The following is a 25704-nucleotide window of genomic DNA, read 5'->3' as shown; positions in this document are numbered from 1 at the left end:
AGTTGAAGAAGAATTTGAGGAATTTTTCAGTTGTAGATATTTTATGAAACTGGACTCTGGACATAACAATGTTTTCATAAAATACTCCATTTTTTTTAGATTTTATCAATGTAAATTCAGTAAGCATAGAACTTTAAGATGTCTACATATTCTTGCTAATTTTGAACAGTATAATGGGGAGTTCTAAAGAATACATACTTTGACTCCCACCCCTCATATTTTGCACCTGTCCTAAGTCAGGAATTTCTTACCTCTATATGTCTTCTTTCATTTTTACCTTTAGTTTTTTTATCTGTTACTTAAAAATGTAGGGGCATCTATTTTGCTGTACCTGTGTATTGTGATGTTTTGAGGCCAGCTGCAGCCTGCCCAATGGTGTAAGGATTTCCTCCTCATTCATTGAAGATCAATGGGTGCCCTTGGGCAGATATTTTCATCCTGGTGGGGTTGTTGTCTCTTTGAAATATTGACCTTACCAATTCTTGTTATACATATTATAGTGTGGTCTTCAATTTACCACAAACGTGATGACTTTTCATTCAGAATTGTCAACTTTCCTTTCATCTGTGGCAACATTCCTTCAGCACCTGTGTATGGAGTGTTCATATCACAACTCATACGTTATCTTCTTATTGGATATTTTCAATATGTCATTTTGTACATATCAGAAAAAAAATGTTGCTTCTAAATTTAACAAATTGGAGTCGGAGAGAACTTTCTACACTAAACAGATGTAGTTAAAACATACAGTGCAAAATGTGCATGAAATTTGTAGATCTGTAAAAGATGTGATGCTCACAAAGCTGCAGTTGTTGATTTTTAAAAAAATCTTTTGAATTGTCTTATCAACACTGTCTTTGGGATACCTGACCGAAGAACTCAGAGTATGTCCTACTAGCGGCTGGGCTGCTGTGTTGACGCTTTGGCTTACTCCCAGACCCCATGTGGGTCCGAGAGCATTTACCCACTCTAACTGTTTGGGAGTACATCAACATATAGAGTGAGAGAGCAAGTGCGAGATCTATCTTTAATTAGATTGCCAATGAACAAAACTTGATGATTAATGTAGGAATCATCTTGTCTGTCTGTCTTTCTTTCTGTCTGTCTACATTGTTTGTAAGTGTAACTCATCATTAACCCTTCAATGGATTTTGATGAAATTGTATACATGTAGGAAGGAAGATTGGGCTTCATATGTAGATGTGCATTGTTGTCAAAAAACACCAAAGGGAAATAATCCATCTGTTTAAATTTTCCCATAGCCAGCTCAAGGGATTTTGATGAAATTTTACAGGAAGGCTGTGCCTCAAATGTAGATGTTCATATTAATTTTTTAGTCACAAGAAGTAGAAAACAATTTTATTCTATTTATAGATGTATGTAACACTGGATCAAGGTGTGGTTAACAGACAATACAGGGAGGATATGGAAGTACATTGGGGAACCAGTACTAGAATAAACAGGTAGGTTAAGACAATAAGAATCTAACACCTGTATGAGTGGAAGGTACAGACCTGAGTTAGAGAACTATTATATCTTACCAAAGGGTGTCTGAGATTTCCCATTCTTGCATTTGAAAGCTGCAGTCCTATTCACAAAAAATTGTTAGTGTAAAATTAGTCCAAACTTATGACGCCATAATAGATCAAAGTATTGTGATGTCATAAAGTAGGACAAAATTTACTCTACAATTTTTTTATTTCCATGTGTTTTCTGCATAAACTACATGTAGGTATATGTAAAAAGTCTTGAAACAAACTTGAACAGATGGAAGCTCAAATTGTATTGATTGTATAAAGTGATTGTATTTTTCAGACCAGACTATGTTTTTAATTGGTGCTGAGTTTAACTTGAAATTTTGCCTTCTTTACTGCATATATACATGGGTTTTTTTTTTCAAACAACATGTACTTGTTTGGTGTCTTGCATAATCAGGTAAAATACATGTATTTGTAAATTTGTAAAAGATATCCTTTTGATGGAAGTCTGTATTTTTTACAAGATCAATTTCTCATTATTAAAGTAGTTAAAATTGTATGTATGTATGGTACCTGTATTATTCTTTCATGATTTTTGTTTTTTGTTTGTTTTTTTTTTTTTTTTTGTTGACCTTACGGTAAATATGTCAATGGTTACTGGCTATTTGATTAAGTATCATATCAGTAGATAGCACAGTTTTAATTGTATTGACTGAACATCACATCTTGCCCTATCAGACTCACTGTGATATTTTCTGTCCCAACTTCAAAATTGCTGTTACTCTGTATACATGGTATATTTTAACCCTATTTTTCAGGAGCTGTAGGAACTGTAATATAAAATTAACAGAGACCGTTTCTCATGTTGAACCTGGTATCATTGTTTTTCCCTGTGGTAAGTTGAATTATGTCAAATACTGGTAAAATACAAATGTACTTAGGGTTTGAAAATTTTTAAATGATTTTTGATTTTTCGAGAGAAAAAAATTGATTTTTGTTTGAAACACAATTCATTTAATTCAAACTAGTCAGAATTTTTATTCTGCGGACCAATTTTCTCCAGGTCATATAGATAAGAACCCCTTTTTGGTCTTGAATGATCAAATTACAATTCATTGTAAATACACGCATTAGTTTTTTAATTACATTACTATTTTTGCTTTAGTTTTTATGGAGTTATGCATCGTCATAATTATTTAAGTATTTTTAATGTATATTTTTTATGTACTGTAATAACATGTATTTTCTTTGATTAAATATATAGCAAATTGATGCATCAATTTAAGTATTTAAGTTTTATAGGCTTCAAAAATGAAAATAATATTGTTTTTATGATTGCATTTATAGATTCCACGCTTCCAAGGTGGGGTATATTTTGATATACCCTTGTTTGTCCATCTGTCTTTCTGTCACACATTTGAAAATCCTGTTATAGTGTGTTGAATTTTGGTTGGTTGATCAGGGAAATTATTCTTGTAACACTTTTCTCAGCAACTACAAATTGCAGCCTCTTGATATTTCTTTATCCAAAATCAGGTACAGGTCCCATATTGTTGGATCTGATTTCAGGCATTCTGGACATTTACTCCCTGTTTATTGTCTTTGACCCATTGTTTGGTAACAGTTTTCTCTGCAACTTATGATTTCATTTCAGATCCTATGGCAATAATAACTTGTCTATATTTTGACCATACACTGAAGTTGTATTGCAATGGTGGGGGGAGGGGCAGTGTCACTAGTTGCATTGACTCACATGTCTCTCGTTTAGCATGTTAAGTATATTATATAATTTCATTTTTAGGCCATGGATTCCATAAGTTCTGCTGTCCTTTAAGAGAGTGTATACTTTGTGCTGATGTTAAATAAAAGGCTTAATATTATACTGTGATGTGGAATGGATAAAATTACAAGAACTTTCAATATTAAAAGAAAATCATTCTTTGTGGTTAACTCTTATTATGTATCTTTATATACATGTACAAAAATGTAGTAACAAAACTTTGTGCACAGCTTTGTATACACACAACTTTATAATGCCAGCTTTTTGTTTGTTTTTTTTTCTTTCCAGTTTGTATATAATGTATGTTACAAGGGTAATTATATTTCACTTGGATATTATGTCAAAGTACCAAATTAAATTTAGACTCAAATCCTTCTGAATATCTCTGATATGTATCTTTTGGAGGACCATACTTACATCACTCACTTAAACTAAACAAATCAAGAACAAGTACACATGCAAAGTACTAATTCTGTGCAAGTTTTACCTCAAAAAATCAAATACTAAATGACCAGCTAAGAGTCATCTCTAAGTGGTCTGTAAGTGCTTTTTAAATAAGAAATAAAGGTAAATTTGGTAGGTTTTTAACACACATGTATCACATCTCGTCTCATTTAAAAAAAAAAAAGAACAAAAGACTTTTATTCATTCTATACATCCTTGATAATCTGTAACTCAAAAAGTATTCAACCAATATTATTCAAACTATGCACAGTATTTACATACGTATTTAAGACGTGCACCTTTTAGTATTGAGAAATGTCATTAATTTTTTCCAACATTTTTGGTATGTTGGACTTAGCAATTTTTTTTCAGCAGTAAATGCTATCATTTGGTCATTACAAATGGAAATTTGTAATTTTCACCAGTTTATTAATTTGCTTAGGGTATATAAACATATTGAAGACACTGAAAAATATATGACAGTGATGCAGGTTCAGATATGTATTAGTCTTGTTTTTTTTCCATGTAATAAAAAATAGCTGATGTGGGAATGTTTTTTTGGGTTGCAATAGTGCCTGAAAACCTATACAATATTCTCATAGCCTATTTTTCCTTCTAATGAAGTATTTCATATTCCATTTGGAAAATTTGTTATCAAGTATGGTAATTCATCTTGTTGAAAGATCAATTGCGTGCAAATTTCTGTGCTACTGTGAAAGTACTAAAATCTGTAGGTATCAGTTTTCCTGGTTTAGGGGAAAAGCACAAGTTCGTGGATTCTTGAATTCCTGCTTTTGATGATTTTGTCATACAATTTAAAGTAAATAATTATTTTCGTATGGAATCAAATTTCATGGTTTACCTTACCCACGAAATTCATGAAAATTGGTACCCAACGAACGGTAGTACCTTTACAGTATTGTTTATTGTTGGCGTAACAAAAAATGATCTTTTCTTATATGTGCCTTATTTACATGTATATTGTGTCTATGTTTATATTTAGATGAATTGTAAATTCAAATTCAATTTTTTTTCATGGAGAAGACAATATTTATACTGCGGTTCTTCTATTAGAGCAACTGAACTGAAATGTATTGGCAGTATACTAACTTATTTCCTAGCCTTGCACGAACAACCAATTTATAAGGGACCACTAATCGGAAAGAAATGATATAAGCGTTTTATAAAAGTTAAACTTGATTTTAAAAAAAATTAATAAATATTTTAGTATGAAGACAATAACACTTCAAATAAATTGACTAGATTTTAAAATGGTATGAAATCAGCATGAATCAGAAGAAAAAACTTGATTCTAAGGCTCATATTGTATTTATTTCAAGTCAATATATTGTTATTGTCTATATATACACATTTCCAATATATATCTAAGGCATTACAGTGTCAGTTGCAAATACAAAAATCCATAATATCTATTTCAACAGAGTTGTAAGTCCCAAATTATTTGTTTAAGGCTATTGTTTAATACTTTTGAAGCCTGGTATTCCCTGTCTCACTATTCATATGACACTAGTTGTGTTATTTTTTTTCCATTTGCTAAAAACGGAAAAAAATTCATTGGAGTGTAAATCGTTTCTACTAATCAAAGGATTAGAAGATCTACAATATGAACGAACTCATTTTGTTAAACTTAGAAAATTAAATTTGCAAAGTACTTTAAGTAGAAGATGAGGTGATTGTCAAAATGTTTACTATTATATCATCAACATCAGATTTTAAAAGTAGCACTCCAGCTAAGAATCATGCAAAATGTGATGCATAATTCAAAAAGCCTACACGTTTATTTGTATTTTTGATAGTTTGATTAAAAGGTATATAGTAAACAGAAATCAACACATGGCTTTCCATATAATCCTCGGTTTAAGGGGATATGTACTATTGTTGAATTCAAAATTAAGGGGAATAGCAAAGCGAAAGTGGTTATTTAACAGCTAGCAAGACCGACGAACTTAAGCCGTAAAAGGAAAAGGTTCGAATATAACCCAAAGATCCTTTTGAAATTTATGTATTGTGATATAATGTGGCACAAATATGGTCGTTATTTATTTGAAAACTATTTAAGAAATATATGAAATGAAATGAAAACTAGACTTGTGCTTGCCTGTGAATCTGTTATTGTTATTTTTAACCCAGGTGAATGTCCTGTCGGCAATCTTCGGAAGTAATGGCGAAAAATAATTAGATCAAAGCTATCGATCTTCTCTGATTAAAAAAATGTTGTTTTCACAATATTCTGTAGGTATTATCGACATTTATTGCTTCAATTACATTACTACAAACTTGTTTCATTGAATCACCAAGATTCTGTAGAATCAAAACTGAACAAATTCGGCAGTTAATACAGCTTTAAACATTTTATCATATAGACACACAAAGCAACATTTAAATAGCATAGCAAACAAATGTGTAGACTTTTTTTTTTTTTTTTGGTGTATCACTTATTGCAGAACATGCATGATTCTTTACAGAGACTGCTACTTAATTCCTCTTATTTCCTCTGCACTTCAAAATAGATAAAAAATGAAACAATCTGTTTCTTAAAAATAGATTTTGTATTCTATCCCGGTCACAAACTAGCTTCTTTTTGTTTGCCTTGTATTTATTATTTTTGTGATATATATTGTCTGTTGAATCTAGATTCTGACGCAAGAAGTGTATATTTTTATCATGTTAAATTTCACTTGTCCTTTCGTTTTCATGTGGTTTATGTTACTAATATGATGAATTTATAATGTTTTGCACGCATTTAAAGCATTGTTACATTTCAGCTAATGTTGTTATTTAATATTCTTGGTTTAATTTTGGATATTTGAAGTATTTATTTCATTATTAAGGATTTAATTGACCGAATTGTTTTCATAGTCAAGTGCAATAATCGAAAGATTGATTTTCAAAAAGGTAATTACTGAATCGTTTAATTTGTTACTGCATAATTGGTTTCTTTGTTACATACGTTATTGAAACTCAGTTGTCAGAAAAAGTCAATGCATAGATTAAAATAATTGATTTTTCATTGTGTATTCATTTGGTATTTCATCAAATACCATTTTGATGAATATGAAATTATTTGTGTAATATCTTATTGGTGTTATGGCTCTAGAAACATTGCCCACGTTATCATGGTTATGAAATTTTATTTGTATCTATAGATGGTTGATACAGATCTATGCTCGTGTAGCATGCTACGCCCACCTCTCATTCTATTGGTATAACTTTAATGTATTACATCTGCATTTGTGTATCTTGTTTTGTATAACATCTTAACAAAAGGAGACAGAATTAGTTTCTCTGTCAATATCAAGATATTCACCAACCATGAAACTGTCAACCTACATCATACAATTTCAAGAACTATCAATTATATTATTATTATTATTATTATTATTATTATTATTATATAAACCTCATAAAATATCTTCCTACCCTTGCACAAAGCATGGCCGATATACCTTGATTATTAAGCGGACACAATTTTGTAGATATTGAGGTTTCGTCTTATTCATTAATGGTACAGTCGTGATAATTTTGTCTGGTGCTTACAAAAGGGTTTATAAATAAAAGAAACTTTGGCTGTTAAGCGACTTTACTTGTACATTAGTTCTTTTTTTACTTAAGACTTTGCACAACTTTTTTTTCAAATGATATCGGAAATTTATTCCAACCATTAATTGTGAGGATTACACTTCGCTCTTCATGAAACATCTGGTAGTTCTTCTCATTTATTTTATCTGCATAACGTTTGTCGACACCTTTTCCTTTAGCGTCTCCTTCTATTATCCGATTTGATACACTTTTTTTAATTGAGACAGATACTTGATCCTTACGGATACAAAAATAGGAAATTGTACAGTTTGTCATGCCGGTGTTTTTCTTATGTTACTGATGGTGAAAGCAGTCGTAGGTCTAGTTGTCGGTCTGTTAATGACACTGTAATTGTGTGTACGTCCGTCAAGCTTTGTGTAATCTGTAACAACAAATATTTTCAAACTTAGTACAGTGTTTATGAACATGATAAAGATATACAAATTTTTAGTGCTATCATTGGTATATTACTATAGGAACCAAGGGAATCCTGATTCGAGTGTTAACCAAATGAATATATTTCATGGATAAAGACTAGAAGAGAAGATATACACACAACAAAAAACATGGAATTACCGAAATAGCACGTACAAAGAAACAAAAGTAAATGATTCCACTAAAACTGGGAGCATGGACCAGGTACACAAATTGGGTAAGCGTCCTGTGCATTTTGAAAATAAAACACCCGATGAGTTGCTTATGTTATGAAATATCATACCCGGAATAGATGATTATGTACATTTTGTATGCATATTGTAAATACTTAAATGTTTATGATGACAAATATTTGATGGTGACGCAGGTCCAGACATATGGGTTTCGTTTCTATCCACCAATTCCTGGAAGACGAGAGTACATTCGTTCACTCAGTATCTCATGAGCTTCGCTGAAGTAGAAGAGACGACACATATTGGTATTGATTTCAAATCTGTTTATGCGTTGGTTGATGTGCAACTCAGATTATCAAAATTTGGGTGTTGTACGTATTATTGGTAAGGTTATTCGTAAAAAGTGTGTCCTTAATACAAATACTGGCTGTTTTGTTACTTTTATCATATAGTCTGATATTCTACAATGTTAATAGTAATCTCGGTAGTCCACAATATAATTCAAAATGAGCAAGGTAGGATTTGCTTGAATATGTTTGAATTTCTGTACTATAATAAATTGGAGGACAGCAGACAGAACGCTTGACTAGATTAAATTGGTTGGAGATTCAATGCAGCTTGAATAAACTTGTTCAAGCAATCTGTTACTTTAGTGCACATTAGTGAATAATATTCATAAATGGGACAGAAAATTCTAAGGACCAGAGTCGAAATCAATCTATCCACGTATTGACCCTGCTTTGTACTATTCTGTCACGTTGACATGGGCCTTGAATTGATCATTATTATATATGTATTTGACTATTTGATGATCGAATCATTAAACATTAGATTTTTGTTCCTTCTATGATTGGATAGTGACCGAAGGATCCTAAAAAACGTAGTAGTTATTATGAATTAAAGATACACAAAATTTTTTCTATAAACTGATATCGATTAATTACTTCTTGATTAGGCTTAAGCAACGTTATTTACATTAAAAAAATATCCACACGAACCAACATTTTGTGAAAACATGTTAGCCTGGATATTCTTGGTAATATCAGTCAAGTAATTCCAAAATGCGATGACAGGACGTGCAATTGTAGTTGAATCCCTAATCATCTTGGGAACCGTTTTGCAAAACAATGAGCGAGACTAACTCATTAGGTTTACGATTTTTTATGTCAGATCATATACAAAATCTTAATATTCTGCGTTACCATCTTACACATGTTATATGAGTGGATCTGTTCTGTTACCAGTTAGAACTTCTAGATAATTTGTGTATACAATTGTTGTTGTATTGAAATAGATGCCTGCATATTTACATATTTTGCTGCACTTCTCTGTTTTAACTCCAGAGGGGGATGGAATGTGGGACTGCAAATTGCATTTTTTTATGTTTATATTTTACCAGGAGGAATTTGTCAAAAGAAAGTACCCGGATGTAGTCCTGATTATTCCAGACAAAATTGGTATTGCAGAATGTATTGTCCGATATGCAGTCAAACTTTGTATTCCAAAGTCGTTGGTAAATTTTACCTTCGGTTGTCTGAGATTTCCCCAATTTGCAATTGTGTGAGTTTTGCAATGAGATGTGTATTACCTTGTCTTTATACGCAGTTATAAAATGGTGTCCGCAAAAAGAGGGGCAGAATAAAAAAAAATGTTTTCATCCAAGATAATTCCTGTTGACCGTCAATTTATTATGGTTTGTAGGTATAAGAGTTAAATTATAGCATTTTTTTATTTTTATCAATAAAGTAACAATCAATATAAACAAATGAACAAATGATTAGTATATTGACCTTTGATATTTTTGCAAAAAAAATGCATCTTTCCATTTGAATAACTATGAACATTTACATATTAAAAAACGCTAATGGATGCCCATTCTATCGTGCATTATCAGTGTAGTTTTTACCACAAAAGCTGCGGACAAACCCGCTTACATGGTTATATCCCCGGTCCCCTTCTCGAATTCAAAAGGGAAATCGGAAACGTCATTCAGACGAAGAAAGTAGAAATCAAAATAGGAGATACACAATGGCATCACATGATTTTGATTGTGTGAAACTTGAATTGAATTCCTTATGCGGTGTCAGATGAATTGCAGATTAGACGATACACCTCCCCTTTGGATACTATTGACCAAGTCCATGTTTTTCCGAAAAAAAAAACAAAATTACTCAAAACACATTGAGATGGCACAACGTGATGAAGAATGTGTAATGTTTATCGGGAGAATTTCATTCGGTGCCTTAAGAGGAGTTACGAATCAGAACTGGGGATAGGCGGATAGACGTACGGATATGTTGGGTATAACGAGAATGAGTTTATAGGTTCATAAAATACTATTTAAAAGTTGTCATGATTTATAGCAATCAAATAAAAATAATAACATATATACCACAGGGAGCTTAAAGTAAGGGTAACAACAAAATTAACGAACACTCACCCGATCCATAATCAAATCAAGTCAAGTCAAAAAAAAATCTGACAAAAAAAATATTACACCACTGGAACAGCTGGTACAGCAATATTCAATATATATACCTTATTAAAACTGCAAAAAACTACATTCCTCATTTGTTAAATGTCGTTTCTGTAATGTTGATTAAGAAAGAGGCAAATCGAACAAACATTGTATATTTTGTAAGGTATGACACTTGCCGCTTTGGATCATTGTAATATAGTCATAGTAAATATTACAATTTAAAACACACTTTGAAAGAAAAAGACAGATATTTGATCATTCAGACTTGCTGTAATGGCAAGTTTTTTTTTTGTTTGGTCATTTCTCTTTTTTCGTTTTCTTTTCAATCAGCGTCTGTTCTCATTCGCTTGGTTATAAAGCAATCAAGCGTATGGAAAGTTGTGTCTGTACCTCAGTGGGTTTCCCTTAATTGGACTATTGATGCAAAACCACTTTTCTTATTCACAAACACTAACCAAGACTTTTTTTCGTAGTAATGTATAATATTTGGATGTTCCAGTCCATCTGTCCGCGACAGTATGCATTGATCAGTTTTGACATCCACACGTTTGACATACACCTTTCTTGAATTATCACTAGCACTAACAAGTACTCTGTTTTTGAAAGTTGCGATTGATGATGGATTGCTGATAGTTGTAGGTAGACGCCAGGTTTGTTTCGTTTTAATATCGTAACGATAAATTGATTTTTCCTTAGAACAGATGTAGTGAATACGTCTATCACCAAACGTCATAGCATCTGAGTACGGATTGAAGTTAAAAGGTTTGGTTTCCAAAACGGTCAAACATCTGGATAATAAATTCAAAACGTGCAGGCCTTTATTCCAAATGAATACGTAGATACTGGACTCATCGCGTTTCCCAATAGAAAAACATTTTTCATTTATCTTGTAAATATCACTAGGTATAGACATCTTATTTCTTATTGAATACAAATATATTGCCATTAAATCTGGAAAAGAAAGGGCAATTTGGTTGTCGGATAGCACAGCCATGTCAAATGGTTTACCAGGTAAGTTATAGCTGTGCCTTACTTGTGTTTTGAAATTGAACATTACGAATGCGTTATGTTCATCATTATCATCGACGGTAAACGCAACTTCATCCTCAGAGAGAACAGCAAAACTGTTGATAGGACGCACTGTACCTCTTCGTAGATACATCCTAAATAATATTTCTTTTTCCATATCTGTAAAAAGAAAAGAAAAATTAGTTTCAGATAAACTGATGAAAAAGAAATTAATGTGTTTGTTTTCAATTTTCTATTGTTATCTACTTCATTTTTAAGATTAATTTTGGGTGTTTTGTTTGATTGGTTTCTTTCTCTTTTTCATATTGATTAATTTCTTTTTTATTCTATTCTACGCCTGATTTTTAGCATTTGAATATTGATCTACATGCACCCTATTTATATTTATATTTCTAGTTTATAAATGATTCTTAAATTACCATTAGGTGTTGGCTTGATCTGTTCTTTTATGACGTTGGTAAATGCAATATCTATCTGTATTTCGGCTGAGAGTTTTGTGTTAGCATTGCTAATTCGTACAATGCCTTCGACGACCAGAAATAATTCGTCTTCTAGCAATGGTTTGTCATCAAGTAGATCCACAGGGATAATTATCACGAAAAAAAGATCTTCTGTAGATTTTCCTATTATTTTTAACCTAGTTTTTGTCTTCCTATCACTTGAACATGGAAGTATTACATCCAAATCCCATGTTTGTGCTATACATGCAAGTATTGCATCCTTGTCCCAAGTTTGTGGTATACGTATTTTGATCAATGCCTCTTCTTGCATGGGTTTTTCTTCGAAAAAAAAATGCACTTTGATAATATTTTAATACACAATGTTGAAATATTTATTTTTTACAGGTTGCCATTTAAGTTTTGAGAGAAAGTTTCTGTTAAATTGTATTTAGTTAACTTATGCCATTTAAAAGAAAAAAAGGTGGAATCATATCTGTAACTCGACACATACTTTTGTAACTTGCAGATTTAATGATTTAATACGTGTTTCAATTTAAGATGTTGGGACAAGTAAAAAAGTCTTATCTTTAATTTTAGTTTGAACCTTAAACGTCTGAATTATAATAGAACATACCAACAGAAATAGTATATGATGTTACCACTAATGAGTGAACTAACAATATATTATAATCCAATATGACAATAAAGTTAGCAACCTCTTTTTTTTCATTGCGATATATATAAAATGTATTGCTTTTTTATCCCTTTACCCTTAAACATGTATTTTTGCACGATGACATCTTCAACGTCTGGAACGTAGACTCGTAGGTGATTGAGCTTACGGACTGACGTATTGACAGTTGAGTGTGAATCGAATTTCTTCGCTGCTTTTGTAAATCGCAATTCTTGTTGTACCTGAATAAAATAGAATGAGTTGAGAAATATGTTATACAGGAAAAATCCTAATAACAGTATTGTATACGTATTTTACCTATTACCTTAAAACACCAAGGGTCTGATTTCCGTCTGACAGGAAATAATCTGCTGCCAACCAAGTGGTGCAAATACAAAATTAAAATAAAGGGGAAACGGCTTACTGATGAGCCCATTCAAGTCTCCTTGGACCTAGGACACCGAACTTACCATAAGTAACATGTCTATAGAACCTAATCAGATGTTTCCTTTTTTATAGGATTCACCTGCCCCATGTTAAAATAAGATGAAATAAATATTGGTTAATTGGGGTCATTTGAACAAGAACAACATTTCTTTTAGATATTCTTGATATAAAAAAACTGTGGTTGATAGAGCGCATAGAGTTGAATCAAAGATTGTTTAATGATTAATTTTACCCTATTTTCTTCTACCAACTTACTCGAGATGACAGTTCAAAATCATATTGTGACTGTAAAAAGATTTCTTTAAACTCGTCTGTAGTTTCTTTTATTTTCTCTGTATATAGTTGGCATATATCTTTTTCTATGGCCTCTCTTGATTTATAAGCGGCATCCAGCGCTAAACAAATGAAAAAAGACTTAAATTCTTTCGAATGTTTTTCAAATTGTTCGTTTGGTACCTTACCAGTACTTCGAAACTGAATGACTGTGTTGCAGAAGTTCCGAAGTTTGTAGAAGTTATTGATAGTCGTATTATATATAGGCAATATAGATAGTATACCGATTATAGTTGATAAATCTAAAGTGTCTACAGAAGCAGCTTTATTTGGTGCAAATTTGCAAATACACTGAGTTTTGTAACTACAATTACACGACATGATGTCTTCAGAATATTCAAATAAATTTAGGAACTGTCCTTTCAACAGGACTCCTTGATCATTTTCTTTTCGTTTCTTTAAACATTGACAACAACGTCTTTTCGGGTGGAGTGCGTGGAACAGTTTATGTTTCTTCTGCACGAGGAATGACGATAAAGTACTTTTTAGTAGCACTTGTCTTGTGAAATAAGCCCTTGCTACTTTCATTCCAATTCGGCTGATTAATCGGTTTAACTTAATCAGGTTTTCTACTTCATTTTCTTCTTGGATTATTGGTGTATTTTCCTAAAACAATAATAATTACGTCAATATTCTGATTTGTTTTTGCACTGTTTATGATAATAATGGTTGCATGCTTCTTTTTTCATTCATCCCTTTTCTTTTTGGTGTTTTATAAATCAGCTGTCTATTCAATTTTGTAAGCAATATCAGTAATATAAAACAAATTCCATTACACTTAATTTAAGTTTTTTCAAAGAGTAATCTTTTGTAGGAGGGTAAAGACAAATAATTCGCTTAAAAGTTTAAGTAATAATTCGTTGATATTTACTACGTTCGTGTGAGTTCGGTTCTTTTATTTTCCTCGATGAGTCTGGCTATTTTCTTTGTCTGGTCGTTATTCCTGGATTAAGTAATTTTAGGTACACATCGTTCGAACACCTTTTCCCTTATTTCTACTTTACTGGATTAGCAATGTTTATTGTAAAACGTTTTTTTAGGGAAAAGTTTATTTTTTTCTATTCAGAATTATTTTAGGGAATGAATCAAATACACATATACCCTTTCAATAATGTTACCTAAATTTACCAATTCGTTTCAAGTAGTACAGAGATATATGAGTGAAAATATGTTCTTTCTTTATACTCCAGGAGGATAACATAATAATGTTGTCAACTTAGATTTTCAGAATTAAAAGTCATACTGTATAAATTGTTTCAATTACTTAATTTGGTAAGACTTGGAATTCTAAATTATACGTTAATAGGAAATAATGATAGTAACTCCTTACCTGATCATCGTCTACTTCTTTCCTTACCTTTTTCAGGAAAGGGTTTTTTGAATCATAATCTTCTGCTAATTCTTTCATTTCCGTTTCTAGGAAACAAGTTTATACTAATAAATTAATTAGGCTAAACTGGTTGTATGTATTTAACAACTTCATTTCGTCGCATGGCGCAGTATGATACAATCATCATCTTTAATCTTACCGGAATATTGTTTCCAAAAGGAAACACATTTTATTTTAATTTATAATTTCGTATATAAACTTTCTTTTTTCCTCGCTTTCATTTTTTTTTTTTTTTTTTTTTTTTTGCCTTTTATTTTTGATGTATTCCATAGTATCCAGTAGCACTTTGATAGAAATCATGCAAAGTGTTATACTTGGATAGAAAGCCGCCTATATTTAAAAAAAATTGATATTTTCTATAAAACATTTTGCCTTTCAAACAGCTCTTGATCTTAGGAGATATAAATCATACACGATGTATTGTAGAATTAGGAAATTAGGAATAAACAGATGTAAACTATACATAAATATGAAAAAGTTCTTGAATTTTCAACGTTAATGACCAGAGAAAATAGAATAAATAATTATACATGTTATCATATAGACCAATAAATCAACTTTATAACAAACATTGTAACCTATTTTGGGCGTAATTTGCAGGATTCTTGAAAGATCACTACTTTAGTATATTGTCTTTGCACAATTGGTGTTTCAAGTAAATTTGGAAAATTTATGTTTTAAGTTTTCATATTTGACAATGTTAGATGGCGACCCAGGTAGAAGTTTGTTGTGACGATGGATAATTCATTTCTACAGGTAGCAAATGACCCAAGTCAACGACAGTTATGAGCAATCTTATCTTACACTTAAAATCTTAAAGATACGAACGCCACGTCAGACAAAAAAAATTATTAGATAAACTTGAATCTTGAATATGAATGAAGCAAGAATGCAGAAACTTGTTTTACTACTTTGTATTAATGGACTTGATGTCGATGCGTATACTAGCTTCTCTATTGATATGTACAGTATAACATTCCGGATGTTTTAATAGATAAACACAGATAGTTATGCCCCTTTTTCTAACGGGACTGAAAGAAATCAAATCTTAAATCTATCTTAATTTGTACTTTGTAAACTCATAGTTCATAAATTTGGGAATATTTTGTTTCGTTATGATCAATTATGTAATTATACCTTTCCTGTTTTTTCTCTTCTGTTTCTGTTCTCGGTAACGATAACTTTGTCTACAAATTATCCCACAAATTATCATAACCACTGCGACTACACTGATTACTGCAACAACTTAGAAAAGAAACAGCAAGTCAATATTACTATATATAAGGCATTTTATTCATATTCGGTCTTAATTGTAATTCACGTTTTCGGTTACATATAAATCCTTAAATTTTTGTTTGGAAGTTTAAGCTGATTAACGTAATATTTTTTTTATGTTTGCAGATATAAATATCAACCATTAATTTACCCGATAAATTATACTGCAAACTATTGTTTCTGTACAATTGTCAAAATAAAACAGGGAGATTTTTCTTTCTTTCTTTTATTATCTATACAAGTATTACAAAATCCTATTAAACGCACAATTCATATATGTGAAAAGTATACAATTCATATAAATTGGTTTGACAGATTTTTTTTAAGCGCTTAGTTATATATAACCATTCCATTTTTATCTTTTCCCATTCAGTGACAACAATTTGTATTCTTTTCTTGTACTTGTCTGCAAGTGGACAGAAAAGAGTAATAATCATACCTTCAGGTGTGATTTCTTCTGATTGTGGGTTGGTTGTGTTTATGGTACTCGCTGTAAAAAATATTTTTATTTTCTCAGATTTAAAAGAGTAATCAAGGGAACCATTTGTTTGTTTGTTGGGGTTTAACGTCCGAGCAGCAATATTTCAGCTATATTCAGACCAACAAAGGAACCATGGTTATAGCGGTAATCAAAAGAATTTAATTCAGTGACAAAGACCAGACATGGAAAACAGACATACACATCAAAGAACATAAAGTTACTAAAATCATACATACAAAGTAACAAAAACAAATGAGAAACTCGGACTCCACTAAAAACTGGGAGCATGGACTAGGTGCACCGGTAGAGTAAGCGTCCTCTGCTTTTCTAGAAATACCCGACGAGTAAAAAGTTAAGTCCGGGGTAGACAAACGAGGAAAGGAAAACTATGACTCGTTGAATAAATCAGTTTTCATAGTGTAGATGGATACACCATAACGATCCACGAGTCCATGATGACAACCATAAAACTTCTGTAGTGATGACTTCAATCCTGTAGCAATATAACCCTGTTCCAGAAGCCTATTTGTTAGAGTTCTAGCGCGATACAAAAAGTCTGCGTAGTTTCGGCAAGCTCTGGCATAACATTTGAGTTGTGATATGAACACTCCATACGCAGGTGCTGAAGGGATGTTGCCACAGATGAATGGAAAGTTGATAATTCCGAATGAAAAGTCATCACGTTTGTCGTAAAGTTTGGTCAATAGTTTTCCTTTACCATCGATTTCTAAGTGTATTTCAAGATATGATGCTGACTTCACAGTGTCTGTAGTATCCTTTATCTCAAGTTCTTTCGGGAAGATGCGATGTATCAAATCCCCGAAATTAGGATTGGTTAAAGATAATACGTCATCTGTATAGCGGAAACTGAGATTAAAGGATCTAGCTAAACGATATTCTTTCTTTCGGATTAGATCAGCTATAAAGTCATCATCATCAGAGTGAAGGAAAAGAGCAGTAAGTTAAGGAGCACAAATTGTTTCCATTGGACTGCCGACCGTTTGTCGAAAAATATGTCTACCACTCTGGACAAATATGTTGTCGAATAAAAATTCAAGCATCACATATTACTACTATCGGCTTTCTATTAGTAAATATTAATATTTCTTCACTGCTCACAGAACTTGAATATATAGCAAATATATGTTTAAAGCAAGTTTTAATGTATTCATCTTTCTTACCAGTTGGGGTTGTGTATTGTACACCTGAGAAACTGATTCCCGGCTTAGTAACGATCTTTTTGGGATCAACATATTGGAAACCTATATGATAAACATTAAAATAAGTATTGATAAATATTAACTGTTAGAAATGTCGGTTTTAAATTATATTGTAAAACAAAATAAACGATCCAATAATCTCCGAAATAGTAAAAAAATAATAAATAATTAATACCTTAATTTAGGAAAATGTTATTAGTGCTTTTATTTAGAATTATTAAAACGACAGACTTATTCTTATAGAAAAAAAAACAGTTCACTTTTAAATTTCATCCTTTCAAAACTGATTTAAGAAGTAAATCCCACATATACACTTTCAAAAGACAATGTATGTCAGATCAGTTTCAAAATACAACAAAAATTTCTTCGACATATGACAATATGTATTTTGTATTGATAAAGAGCACTTCATCTACTTACTGTTGTTGGTCAAAAGTAGAGACGAAAATACTGTAAAATGTTTTTTCTGAAGCTTGTCGTCGAAATGCATTGCACAAGTATATGTTGTATCACCACTAGAATTTGCAATTACACCAAAAAGGCGTGTGTATATGCGTCCTCCAACAGCACACCTGCATTTGTTTGGACTGCATATCCCTTCCTTATGGTAACAACCAGATTGTGGAACAAATCGCACAAAGTCAATAGTTGTGTCATTAATGAGATACTCTACAATATTTTCATTTGGATTTTGACATGTAGAACAGGAGATGCTTATTCTTTTCCCCTTCGTGGAAACTATTTCGCCTCTAATATCTACTTTGGTCCACCCAATGCTTCCTACAATATAATTGTCATTAAAACTATAAACTATAAACCTTTATGCCAATTATCATCTACATTAGTCCTTTTGGTCATGTCATCCCTGGTGATTTGAATATCTTTGAGAATGAAATCCTTCGTAAGGTAGTTTCTCATGGTCCAGAATTCAGAGAACCACAACGTCTCAATAATTGGAAACATGATTTTAAAACCATGATGGATGCTGTTGAAGATTATGCCAGATCACATATAAAGAAAGAGGTACACTAAGAACTAGAAGAAATCGAGTCCTTGTCAGATTGGATACGTACCATCCGATCGTTGATACGGAATCATATTGACAATCTCAAGAAAAGTGTCAATAAAAGACCCAAGTCTGTAGTCAACAACCGTGGGACACTTGAATGCCTCTCCTCACTAAATGGGACATATTTTATCGAACGAAGATTCAAACGACATAAAATTTGTATTTGTTTCTAAAACCCATTACCTTAATTGGCTTTTTAATGAATTGGGCAATGATACTTATATCCCGGGAAATGCCAGATACAAACATGTACAAACTTATCACTTTAAAGAAGAATGAAATTAAAAAAAAAAACAACAGGCCCTTTCTGTCTTCTCTAAACATCAAAACAAAATGTGAGGACTCATCTTACTTGTATTAGATTCCCAAACTTCATAATAAGAATCCGTACAAAGAAAGGTATATACCTGTATCTTCATCTTGCTCCAGGAAGTCTATTCACCTTACCAAGATATTTTCCGTAGTGAAGAATGAGAATGGACAGCAAGCTAGTTTCAATACCACCTACTTAAAATTTAGAAGCTTTTCGAAAATTAGTTTTTACCAAACTTTTGACTTCTCAAGTCTTTATACTAATTTATCACATGATTAATTGAAATCTCATTTGAAAGGACTTACAAATCTTTTGCAGAAAAGCAGGTTTGTGATATGCTTGATTTCTCGATGATAACATATTTGTCTCATTTGGAGGAGCTATTTTTTTATAGTAAGTTGGCATTCTAATTGTCACTAACTCTGCTTCTTTTCTACATACCATATAGATATATTGATGATGTATTATCAATCAACAACCCATCCAATGGTACATGGTTAATTTCAATATATCCACCAGACCTCGATATAATGGAGACTAGAGAAACGGCTTCTTCTGCATCGTTTTGGATCTACATATCGAATTTGACTACAGTGGTCACCTCAGCACTTAGATTTACGGTAAAAGAGACGACTTCAATTCTAATATCATAAATTTTCATTACCTGCACAGCAAATACCTTTATCTCCTGTATATATTTTTTTTATATTTCACACTTGATTTGCTTATCTAGATTAAGTACTTTTTTTAACGCCATTACATCTGCGTAACAGATTCTTGAATTGAGGGTATGACGAAATATCTCTTATCAAATTCATTTTCAGGTGAAAAATACACAGTTTCTACTAACACAATGAATAATGATTTTTTATTTATTTATTTATTTATTTATTTATTTAATTGATCCTTGTGCTGAATAACGGATAATGACACAGCAGTATGCATCCGGCATTTATCAACCACCCGTACATTCAAATCATGCCGCAAAGGAAGGAGAGGTTTAGCGCAATGTAGAACCATTTTGTTTGAAATGCCTACACCAAGTCAGGACAGTAGCGGTACTAGTTGCTCCGGTGTTGTAATATCCATTTTGCCATATTTAAATTGGACTTTATCTTGAATATGAATTGCATTATTTTTCGGTTATCTTGTTGTTAACCTTATTCATGTGCGGAACTGACTGCCTGATAGTGTGTATGTTGGTATTACGTCACTGTTTTTCTTTTCCAAAATATACACACAGTTCAAAAAATATTTGATCGCTGCACTGCGCATTTCCGATAGAAATGTTCGTACAAATTACTGACAAAAATGTCCATGGATCAGAAAGTTTTATTGGTATCTACAGTAAATTTATGTCTTGAATTAATGCAATATTGATCTAGAAATTATGTATGCAGTTAAACTATACATGTATTTTTTTTTAAGATGCATTCAAACGTACGCTGTTAGTATACATTAATTTCAAATTCTAATACTGACAATTGGCATATAAAATAATGAACAGTCAGTCTAATAATGACATTAATGTTAATCACGCAAATTTTACATCAATTGTAACGATTTGGTCACTTGATTGATTTTCAGAAATTTAATTTGGCGTCAGTTTTACTCCGCTTTTAATCCCCATTTAGATTTCTATATTTTGTTTTGTTTAATATGTAATACAGTACCATTAAAAGAAATCAAGTTTTATCCAGACTACGGAGTCGATAAAAGCAAACAATATACTAGATCCAATTTAAAACAATCAATATACTGTGAGGAACTAAACAAACATAAACGCCGAGAATCGAAGAGGTGCATGCCAGGCATTTAAGTTGTTGAAACACACTGAAATCTTAGTCAATTTTGATAAACGTAATAAAAATCTTTGACAATTCAAACAAACATTGAAAGGACACGCCTTTGAGTATGGTATAATGCCAATAGTTTTTACCAAGTCACCGCTGATCATCGTGAACTAGTTTTATTTTCATTAGAGCACCCACAATCCTGTACCATAGTAAGTTTTACAATTTGCATATTCCTAGTACTCTAGTGTGTATTAAATTGAATTATCGTAACATTTAGAACAAAATAACTATACACTTTACCTTCCGAATAAGAGATATTTATTTCCTGAACATGTTCCCCATTCTTGCACACCCATTTTCCATCTATCCCAATTCCTTGCTTATGACGAAAAGCGAGTAGTAATGTCCTGTCATGAAGGTTTGTTGATAATATTTTGCCATGTTGCTGTGAATGTGTACAAACTGGAGCTGTCGTATTGTTTTCACATGAAATCACAGTATGGCCCAATGGATCTTGTATTATGACAGGAAAACTAACTGCTTCAACACTACATGAAAGATGCAATTCCCTTTCACTTACATCAGCGGTGAAACACGATTCTGTGTGAACAGAGGTCAGATAAACTGAAATAACAATTGTTTTAAAAATAAACAACATTCAAGATTTCTAAACTTAAATTTACTAAGCAAGGGTAAATTACGTTGAGATATGAAATAACATTTAACCTAAAGTTGCATATTGTATGTGACGATCTACCTGTGATGTTTGGCCCTTCCAGTCGATTTTCCATATATGGTTTGATATTGGTCTTGTACCTTTGAACTACGGATATATTTATCACCCCGTCGTAAAGTCATAGTTTTAAAAAAACGACACTTTCAGTTGCAAGTATGTCTTCATGCTGCGTATGTGTGTGTTATTTATTGATGTTCAACTCGTTTTGGTCTGTCTTTCAAAGTATCTGGCTGTGCGTTTTGTCCAAGAATTTCACTACTTTTGATACTTCAGATCTATTAAAATGATATATACTCTTACCTGAGACAAATAGGTATCTAATAATTGTTCTATGGTGGATTGCAGACCATCCAAAAAGAGTCTGTTGCAAAACAAAAAGAAAAAAACTAAAACTAGAAATGGCTTCTATAGAACCACATGCTCATAAATTTGTATATACAATGTCTTTTGCATATACGTTAACATTTAAGTACCATTCTGTGTAAGAATTTAGGCAATGCGTGGCACATCATTTTTCACAATTTGGTCTTTTTTTTGCTTCAAACATATTCTAGTACATCTAGAAAACAACTGAAAATTTATTTAATTTATCTGGAAGCATTGGTGACGTAGATATTTTTTGACTGCATATATAAGATTTGTTTTATACTTGACTTAATAATTGTTTGGAAATTTTGTTGTTAGCGTTATAGGTTAGTTATTCCATTATTGAATATGGGATGGTAAATATGACCTCTCAAAACAGTTCTGCAAAGGACATTTGATATTAGATACGTTCTAGTATATTTTAAACAAAACGCTGAGATTATGAAACATTTTATGAATTCTTATCAGTTTATGATTACTACGACGTGTCAGTAGGATTTCCCGTCTTATTTTATCAAGCAGCAACCTGCTTGAGGTAATTTTTCTTCCACCTGTTATGATTCATGCAGTTTCGTATTGTAATCGATGTTTAGAAGAGTTGGCAACATTATTCCATAAAATATAGGCAAAATCAATTAATGGTCTGGCTATAGAAAAGTAAATAGTTTTAAGGCGCTTCCTCTTAAGCTTAAGTTTTATTTTTCTTAAAAAAAAAGATCATAATAATTTTTTTCTTTAACAGGTATTTCACCTTCCATCCTCTATGATTACAACACCAATATGTAACTGTCGTTCAAGTCACGTGTAATTCTATTAATATTTGATTGTGGGTGTTCTGGTTTCTTAAACTCATGTAAAGGTAGACATGTTAAGATTCAAAGTGGAAAACCAATTAAATTGTTTAACCATGCGTATATTTTATCGATATGATGATTTAAAAATTCAGCAGCCTCATCTTTAATTGGTACATAAAAATTAATCGTCATCTGGAAAAAGTTTAATAAGATATTTTTCCAGTAGCACTCCAGCTTAGAATCATGCAAAACGTGATTCATGGGTAAACAGTCTACATATTTTTATTTTTGATATTTTATTTGAATTGCCGTAGTAAACAGAAATTAAAAGTTTTTCATATAACCTGTGTTCTTAGGCGATAAAAATTATATAGAATATATATTAAAAGTAAGGGAGATAACTCTGTAAATGACACTCAAATACAATAGAATCTATTGGATTTTCAATGTTGATTATCTCCTAAGAGCAGGCAGATTTGAATGAATAATTACACATTTCATAGTATAGACCCATAATGCAATTTAATTACAAAAATAAAAAAGCCTCTTTTGGGGTGTATCACATTTTTTCAGATTTTGCATGATTCTTACAAAAACAGCTACTTAATGTCTTCAACGATTACGATCATTTTATAGCTGAATATCTTGGTCTGAATAAAGTTTGGCGTTTTTAGGTAAATACTTTGAACCAATAAAACTAATCAAATATTTAGAAATACACCGCTCTATGACATTCTTGGCTGTAGGAATATAGATCTATAATTAGGAGGAATACACCCTTCTGTTTATATTGGGATTGCATTTGCTACCAAGCATTTGTCAAATTTGTAAAATTTACATAATCAAACATGAATAAAATCAGTTCAAATAGGTCTGAGTCCCGTGTTGAAATATAAAAAAACAGATTACACGTTGCATAAATGCGCAAACGAAGTACAACTAGCAGTTAACTAACATGCAAGCTCAATACTCTGTCCTCATCGTATGTAATACTAATCCCAATTATTCCCATGTGTGGAGAACCACAGTACATCATGAGTCATACAATAAGGACACAACCCCTGACATGCTGATTTTTTTTCTAATATAATGTTTTAGTTTTTATGTAACAACCTTATGTACGAATCAGTGTAAATACCCCAAAAAATGCCACATTTAACGATTTGACAACAATATCATAAGTATATCCATTAGGAATTAGCTTAGTCATTGGGTTTCGTAAACTTATCAAGTGGATATTGAGCTTTCCATGCTTTATGAAGAATACAGCCATAGATATAGGGTTGGAGATACCTGCACGCTTAAATCGTTTACAAGTACATCTGGAAAGGAAGCTTTTTTTCAAATGATCAAAATAATCGTTAAACATAAATGATATATTCTAAGTCATCAGGTAAACAAAAGTCATTTGTTTGTATATTAATGGAACTTTGTGTTTTAATAGAATTTGTTTTCAAGTCCAGTAAAGTATGTAGTACATTATTCTCTGTGTGAAAGATGTATTAAGCGCCCAGCATATTATTAAAATAAAATAACCTCAATAATTTCTTCCATGACAGATTCTCATACCGCACATTAAGACGATGTTTTTTTCGTATTATGATTTAGCGATTTGATCATATACAGACTCAACATAGCTTAAAAACTAAGACCTAAAAATAAAATGCATTTAAACTCAGCAAACAGATCATAGATTTTATTTATCGCAAATTATGTGTTGTTATTGACCTCAGGTGTATATAATACGATGACAGGTATTGATATAACATAGTTATACCAATACCGTAGTTGTCATTCAAATGACATTACAATAGCATGATAGAAGTTCTCCTCAATATGCAGCCTTCTCAAAACACTGAAAGATTCAAATGTTCTTGGGAAATTTCTTTCCAAAATGTTTGACAGATAAATCAATATAAGTGTTTGCGCTTTTAATCAGTATATGTTTTTTTATTAAAAGATTAATAATATGTTAACATCTTGGGTTTTTACGAGTTGCACTCTTATCAAGTGTGAAATCTCTACGGCAGACAGCAAATTATAGCATGGTATCTTCAATCCAGAGTCGTTGCTTGTTTTGAAATCAATGTACAAGACATTATATCATGGTATTTGAAGAAAATGTCCTCACACAAATCCATATGCCTTAATGATTCACCACATTTTCTCAAATCGGCACACTCTTCCAGGAATATTTTTTATTTCATACAGCTTTTCATGATCATATTAATGTATTCATAATTGGTTTAAAGCCCAATTAAGAAAAATGAAGATTTGATAGTAAACAATGGGAAAGTCAACGAAAGGGGTTGTGGTTGTCATAGTGTTTTCCTTTATATTCTATTACCTAGTAAATGTCAAGATAAGTGGCAGTTTTCTTTTTCTTAGTAGCATCTCTAATTTCCCAAACACCAATTTTTTGTTATCTAGAAATATTACTAGTTAAAAAGAAAATATGAAAGAGCAAGGGAATTTAATGTAAATTAAGTTTTGTCGCACCTTTAAGAAAACAACTATAGACTGTTACACATACATTGTTATTTGTTTTTTTTTATAGTGATTCTCTTTCTCATTTTCGCTGACAATAATTACATCATATTACCCAATTATGTTTTATATACACATATGCTTATGATATGTTTGTTTGGTCATTATAACTTTAATGCATGTGATATCTTATTAGTATTACATGTAACTATAACGTATTTATTTGATACTACCGATCACTTATCTTGAATAGTGCGTTCTTTTTTTCAATTATATCAAGACCCAGTATGTATGTACTTAAATGAATATATTAAACACATACATTCATAGTTGTAAAACAAGTCTTTTTTCCAATATAATAAACGTGTTTATAACCATTCGTCACTGGAAATCATGATGACTGTCCGATGTTTTGTTTCATAACTCGGTGAAATTTTAATCTATTAGGTATGTTATATAATATTTA

General features: G+C 31.5%; 2 protein-coding genes across 6 annotated transcripts in view; one reads left to right on the top strand and one right to left on the bottom strand.

The window, feature by feature from the left end:
• The window catches only part of LOC148610330 (uncharacterized), a 42754-nt gene extending 33237 nt beyond the window's left edge, over positions 1-9517 (top strand). For 2 of the 4 annotated variants that reach the window (XM_088542785.1, XM_088542784.1), the window contains 3 exons: positions 1375-1463; positions 2297-2373; positions 3280-7748. In XM_088542785.1, the coding sequence (XP_088398911.1) occupies positions 1375-1463; positions 2297-2373; positions 3280-3344 (231 nt within the window). In that variant the 3' untranslated portion in view covers positions 3345-7748. Of the gene's footprint in view, positions 1-1374; positions 1464-2296; positions 2374-3279; positions 7749-8104; positions 8747-9309 lie in introns of those variants that run through there. The other 2 variants (XR_015914795.1, XR_015914796.1) reach the window with 2 other exon arrangements.
• A 108-nt stretch (positions 9518-9625) lies between these two features.
• Positions 9626-25699, bottom strand: LOC148610329 (uncharacterized). 2 transcript variants are annotated; one of them, XM_088542787.1, is made up of 12 exons: positions 25561-25699; positions 21892-21952; positions 21156-21479; positions 18098-18457; positions 17639-17719; positions 16416-16466; positions 15839-15946; positions 14642-14727; positions 13234-13917; positions 12629-12773; positions 11838-12197; positions 9626-11577 (listed from the first exon to the last, which is right to left on the bottom strand). In XM_088542787.1, exons 1-12 carry the CDS (start codon positions 25564-25566, stop codon positions 10781-10783), a joined length of 3063 nt encoding a protein of 1020 aa, XP_088398913.1. In that variant the 5' UTR covers positions 25567-25699; the 3' UTR covers positions 9626-10780. The 2 variants fall into 2 exon arrangements, with proteins under 2 accessions (XP_088398913.1, XP_088398914.1); XM_088542788.1 differs by having other exon boundaries at positions 14669-14727.
• Between the last annotated feature and the right edge of the window lie 5 nt (positions 25700-25704).

This window comes from Perna viridis, chromosome 8 (genome assembly GCF_037379345.1).
Source record: "Perna viridis isolate PV_CMFRI_1.1 ecotype Kerala chromosome 8, ASM3737934v1, whole genome shotgun sequence".
Classification (NCBI taxonomy): domain Eukaryota; kingdom Metazoa; phylum Mollusca; class Bivalvia; order Mytilida; family Mytilidae; genus Perna; species Perna viridis.
This window is presented reverse-complemented; position numbering and strand designations above follow the sequence as displayed.